Raw genomic sequence first — 5,910 nt, forward strand, 5'->3', positions numbered from 1 at the left:
ACTTGTAACGACCCGACTTTTCATACACATAGTGGTCAGAGCTATTACTAAAAAATCAAATTTATAATTTTAAAATAAATATTTTTTAAAAAAATTTAATAAATATTTTAAAAACATCAAACCAAAGCTAGCAGACTCCTTAGTTCCCATAAACTAGGAATCCTCTAAACACAATTAAAATCAATGAAAAACTAAATGTCGGAATGTTCTAGCAATGAAAACATAAAGTTCGAGTTGTCCCATGGTTCACTTTTCCGCCTTGCTCGTCACTTCCGTGCCATGGCTTGTTTGAAAATCATTTAAAAAAATGTGTGTTAAAATAACGAGTAAGAAACTCTCCTAATGGGGTCAAATATATAAACTATCATATAGCTAATCAAACGAAATCGAGGGACCTTAGTGGTTAATTATCCAAAACACACCACGTGTAATTTTACACCAAAACAATTTTAAAACAATCACTCCTCAGAGTGACCTTTAGTGGCTGATTACCTAATTCACACAGCGTGTATGTAATCACCCAATAGAGTGAACAACAGTGGGTGATTGCTTGATCTCATACGGTATAACCCTTACCACAATCTACCAAATCATCAAACATAATATGCATGCATTAGGTCCAAAAATATTTATTTTTATGATCTAACGTACATTATATCACACCATTCACATCAAACATAATATGCGTGCATTAGGTTTTAAAACATTTATTTTTACTATAAAACATAATCATACCACACAACACACAACCAGACAACATATTTAACCATTATAGAAAAATAAAACATTTAAGTTTCAATAGAAATGTCCCTTTCTTTAGGACTTCTTTTTAATTGTTTGTACAAATATTGGTCCAACTCTGACTCATACCGAGTCTACAATTAAACACTTAAGTTTAAACAACCCAACTTAACATGATACAACGATTCCCACAAATCATAGGGTTTTATTGCTCACCTTGTTTCTACGTAGAGGTTGTGTCCGATTCCAACAATCCATAAAAGAAACAACAATATAACTTCGTTGGGCCGTTGTACCTCAGTTACTATATGGACATTTGGAGGTAAACATTAAAGGTATGTTCCATTCAAGATCGAGATTGGACTCAAAGAACAAGTCTTATGAAAACCCTCCGTTTACTCCTCCAAACGGTAGTTTCAGCGACTAGCGTGCAATGTTCGACTATATTCAACTGAAACCCTAAGGTTTGTATAAAAATATATTGGGCTTTAGGCACACGAATTAGGTTTTACACCACCCTCGATAAATAAATAAATATTTTCTACTCGTTCTCTCATGTACTATTCACATTAAAACCCTCGAAAATGAATTTTCCGACTAATCACAAACAAACAAGAAATCAACAAGAAAAATTTGTACGTTCAGATAGATAAACGGGATAATAATTTTGTTTAAAAAAAACAAAAACAAAAAGACAATACATGAAAATGATTTGATTCTTTTAAGGATGGATTTGTAAAAACTAACCACCAAATTTGCTTCCTTAAAAACCACTTTGTTTCATAATCATCATCCACCTAACTTCATCACATGTGTGTTTATTTGGTCGGTGGTTTCTTGTAATTTGGCCTTAATTACTTCCTAAATCCCAAATCTAATCATTCATTTAAATTTAAGTAAAAGATTTGGTGGTTATTAACCTCACCAAAGCTCATGTGCCCCTCATCATTTTTTTTTATTACATTTTCTTTTTCTTTTTATATTTTATTTATTTATTTATTATCTCTTTTTGTGATTTTTAATTATTGTTGGGCTGGGCTTGACTAATAACAGGTAGCCTAATGGGCCTTCTAAAGCCCATTCATTTTGGGCTTTCAGCTTTAAATGGGCCACACAAACATAAGTTTTAAATGGGCCTCACGAACCCAAACAACTTGAATAGAGTTCATGATCCAACCCAACCTAATCCTATAGGTAAGCTCTTTCTTTATGATTTTGTATCTTAGAATAGAATATTCCAACAATATAGAAGAAAAAAAAATGTTAAGAGGGATCGACATGGACGAGATAGGCAAAAAAGATTCACATTACGATGTCGGTGTTAACAAAGTGTGGGAGAGGGTATGACAACAGTGAGGTGGCAAGTACCGAGCATGGAGATAAGAAATCATTTGGAGCTAGATGAAGAGCATGGAACCGATCGTGAAAGGCTTTGGTTGTGTATTGATTAGATCGGGAAAGAAGAAATTTAAAGGATTTAATTCGTAGCCTCTCCAAACGCCTTTTCATATGGCATCGGGAGAAGTTTGGAGAGGGTAAAACTCACGATGTCCAAATGAAACGAGCATTGGGAGAGGAATTTTCTATTGATGTTGCTGATGGCGTTCCGAGTCCTTGCTTCTCCCGATGTCTTTTCACTTTTTTGAAGTTCGATTTTCTATTGTGTATAAGAGATTCTCAAATGCTAGGAGAAATTTAAAAAAATAATAATAATAATAAATAAATATTAATGGTTTAAAACATAGTTGGGTTTTTCTTTTTTAAATAATAAAAATAAAATATATTTCGGTTTACCAAAAATTAGAAAGATTATTCAACAACCATACAGAGAGAGACACGTGGCGCAAAATCTCAATCTGGATACTGATTGGACCCGATATTTAAGGGTATGATTGCCACGGACTTGAAAGGAGAGCCACACAGCTTGAGATTATTCCAGGTAAGCAGAAACGAGCCGAGGTGGACGTGGCAGATATCAGATTCTCAATGCCACGTGGCAGTGATTCAGCCAATTGCACATCCCCTCCCCTATCCATTTAGATATGCCCTTGCATACATTAACGAACTAAGATTCAATCCAAACCCACACGGTCATCTTCATCACATAAATTTCCCGTTTTACAACTAAAGTGATCTAACTCGAAATGGCCTCGGCTTGTGCTTCTTCTGCCATTGCAACGGTCGCAATATCTTCATCCAGGCAACTTATCTCTTATTCATCTTCTTTATTTTCCAGTTGTATCAACTAAATTACTAATTATGAAGCTAAACTTTTTGTAGTTCTCAAAAGAACGGGTGTCCAAAAGCTTCTAATTTCGTAACGGGGAAGAAATTGAGGCTAAGAAAGTACACCACCGTTGCTGTTGCTCCTCGATCTGCTCCGGTTTGTGCCGCTGCTGACCCCAACAGACCCCTTTGGTTCCCTGGTAGCACCCCTCCTCCGTGGCTCGACGGTAGCCTCCCCGGTGACTTTGGCTTCGACCCTCTTGGTCTTTGTAAGTGTTAAACCACTACTAAACTACTATTGAGTATAAGTGAATTGAGTTGGATCAAACTGAAACATTTTTTAGACTCAACTCAATAGTTCAAATATTAAAAAATTTCAATATATACATCTTTTATTAAACAATGAATTAAACCTAACCGAACGGTTTAGGTTGTCCGAGTCATTTATTTACACTTATAAATAAAATATTAGCTCAAAAAATATATATTTATCTATTTTTAAATATTTAATTAAAAATTTTAACTCAAATTCAATATATATTTTAAAAAATTACCTTTCATATAATTAAAAATTATTATAGTTGTTGAAGAATAAATAATTAAATAAAAACAATATATATATATATATATATATATATATATTTAGTAATTATATATATAATTGTAGCGTAATTAAAAATATCACCCTTTAATTTTTGTACTGTATTTTGGTAGCTTCTGATCCGGAGAGCCTGAGATGGAACCAGCAGGCGGAGCTGGTGCACTGCCGGTGGGCAATGTTAGGCGCTGCCGGAATTTTCATCCCGGAATTCTTGACAAAGATCGGAATTTTGAACACTCCATCATGGTACACCGCCGGAGAATTGGAATACTTCACCGACACCACCACCCTCTTCGTCGTGGAACTCATTTTCATCGGTTGGGCCGAGGGTAGACGGTGGGCCGACATCCTTAAACCCGGCTGCGTCAACACCGACCCAATCTTCCCCAACAACAAGCTCACCGGAACGGACGTTGGGTACCCAGGAGGGCTGTGGTTCGACCCGCTCGGATGGGGTAGCGGGTCACCCGAAAAGATCAAGGAGTTGAGAACTAAAGAGATCAAGAACGGTCGATTGGCTATGTTGGCAGTGATGGGTGCATGGTTTCAACACATTTACACTGGCACCGGTCCCATCGACAATCTTTTCGCGCACCTTGCCGATCCCGGTCACGCCACCGTCTTCGCCGTAAGTTTTAACCTAGGATTTGGAAGGTCTTGAGATTAAATAGGGTGGTAAATTTAGGGTTTAACTGTTGTGTTCTTCTTTTTTACAGGCTTTTACTCCCAAGTGAAGAAGTTGAAGAGCATAGGAGACGTGTGTATCAAATCATAACTTGAAAACTAAGTGTTTATGTCTTGTGTATGGGCATTGATATCAATTTCATGTACAAATGAGAACGAGAATTAAGGAAGTTTAGATGCGTTTTGAGTTCTTGAATCTCTGCTTATGCTCTATGGTTGCAATTTTGTATGAACGGTTATATTTGCTGAATTTGGCTATAAATATTCTTGCAAATGTATACGTAATTTCGACTTTGAGTGGAGCTTGAGGTGATGTACCACACAACAAGCATCTCGAATCAGCAATACGTGTACTTTCATACCCAACGATCCAAGCTTTTGATGAAGCAATAACCGTTGAATCAAAGAAATTAATAATTCTTTATACAAAATTCGGATCAACTAACAGAAAATTCTAGAATTAGATTACTTTAAAGATCAAAGATCTAGAATCTTGTTCTAAATTGTGTCACTTCACAATTGAACTGGATCAAGACTTAATTGAATGACTTCGATACAATATCCCACCAGAATTGCTTGAAACTTAGAAAGGACAAGGATGATTTTGTCTTTGACAGCTCAAGTCGGATTTTGGTGGGAGTTTTAACCCGCTACCTTGACTCAAACTTTTCATGTTGAGATGGCCGAGTTGGTCTAAGGCGCCAGATTAAGGTTCTGGTCCGAAAGGGCGTGGGTTCAAATCCCACTCTCAACAATATTTACTTTTTTTCATTAGTTTTTTTAAAAATAATATATAATTTAATATGGTTTTATACTTTTGGGTTCAGAGGCAGTTCACCTATCAACAAGACATCAATTCTTAGCTCAACTAATGGTGTGATCCCCGTGTGTCGACTAGCTACTAAGTTAACCTTTGTGGTCTGACACCCCCCTCTCAGGGACGAGACCCTAGCCTTTAGAATCTATATGAATGTAATCATGTGACTAGGAGGATGTGTAGTGAGTGGATGTCTGTACCATAGAGTTACCGCCGTGACAACTTGGAATCTTAAGCAAGGAAAACAGACAAGAGGATGTCCTACCCTGAGATTCTAGCGTAAGCAACTTTCAGGGGCAAAGTTTTGAAGGAGGGAAGTATTTGTAGCCGCTAAATATTAACGATGATTAATTTTCAAAATTTTCACTTTTTAGTCCGATCTATCAGGATTTTATTGAGGGCAGCATTTTGAAAGAGAAAAATGGTAAGAAAATCCTAGAAACTCAAGAAAAATATAAAAGATAAATAGTACCAATTGAAAAAAGTCGATCAAAGTCAACCAAGGGGCAAATTGACCCTATCCTAACCAAGGATCCTAACCCGTGTTATGGGGTGAGAAGAAGACAAAAAAAAAAAAAAAAAAAAAAAAAAGGGTTTAGAGTTTTAAAAGAAAGGTAGGGCGAGAAACGGGAATCCGCTCCAAATGGCTACTTGGAGTCGGATTTTGGCGGGAGTTCTAAACGGCTACTTTGAGTCAAATTTTTCATGTTGAGATGGCCGAACTGGTCTAAGGCGCCAGATTAAGATTCTGGTCTAAAAGGGATTGGGATCAAATCCCAATCTACACTTTTTTTTTTTTTTTTTTTTTTTTTTTTTTTTTTTTTTTTTTTTTTTTTTTTTT

At 36.1% G+C, this 5,910-nt stretch overlaps 1 protein-coding gene and 1 non-coding gene across 2 annotated transcripts; both read left to right on the forward strand.

Annotated features, from left to right (window-relative positions):
* Window positions 1-2,788: 2,788 nt before the first annotated feature.
* On the forward strand, window positions 2,789-4,450 carry LOC111466406 (chlorophyll a-b binding protein 7, chloroplastic-like). Its single transcript, XM_023111044.1, has 4 exons — window positions 2,789-2,941; window positions 3,022-3,236; window positions 3,682-4,196; window positions 4,285-4,450. The coding sequence occupies exons 1-4, from the start codon at window positions 2,886-2,888 to the stop codon at window positions 4,300-4,302; spliced, it is 804 nt and encodes a 267-aa protein (XP_022966812.1). The 5' UTR covers window positions 2,789-2,885; the 3' UTR covers window positions 4,303-4,450.
* Window positions 4,451-4,925: 475 nt separating this feature from the next.
* TRNAL-AAG lies at window positions 4,926-5,006 on the forward strand. The gene has a single exon. It is a non-coding gene; the product is annotated as a tRNA-Leu (tRNA).
* The last annotated feature ends 904 nt before the right edge of the window (window positions 5,007-5,910 follow it).

Source organism: Cucurbita maxima, unplaced genomic scaffold (genome assembly GCF_002738345.1).
Source record: "Cucurbita maxima cultivar Rimu unplaced genomic scaffold, Cmax_1.0 Cma_Scf00031, whole genome shotgun sequence".
NCBI classification, from domain to species: Eukaryota; Viridiplantae; Streptophyta; class Magnoliopsida; order Cucurbitales; family Cucurbitaceae; genus Cucurbita; species Cucurbita maxima.

What these genes read in the sequence shown, in the direction of transcription:
- LOC111466406 (XM_023111044.1), top strand. Translation starts at nt 2,886, where the DNA reads ATGGCCTCGGCTTGTGCTTCTTCTGCCATTGCAACGGTCGCAATATCT. An exon ending in GTCGCAATATCTTCATCCAG is followed by an intron (nt 2,942 to 3,021) that starts GCAACTTATCTC and finishes AACTTTTTGTAG; the next exon opens with TTCTCAAAAGAACGGGTGTC. An exon ending in CTTCGACCCTCTTGGTCTTT is followed by an intron (nt 3,237 to 3,681) that starts GTAAGTGTTAAA and finishes GTATTTTGGTAG; the next exon opens with CTTCTGATCCGGAGAGCCTG.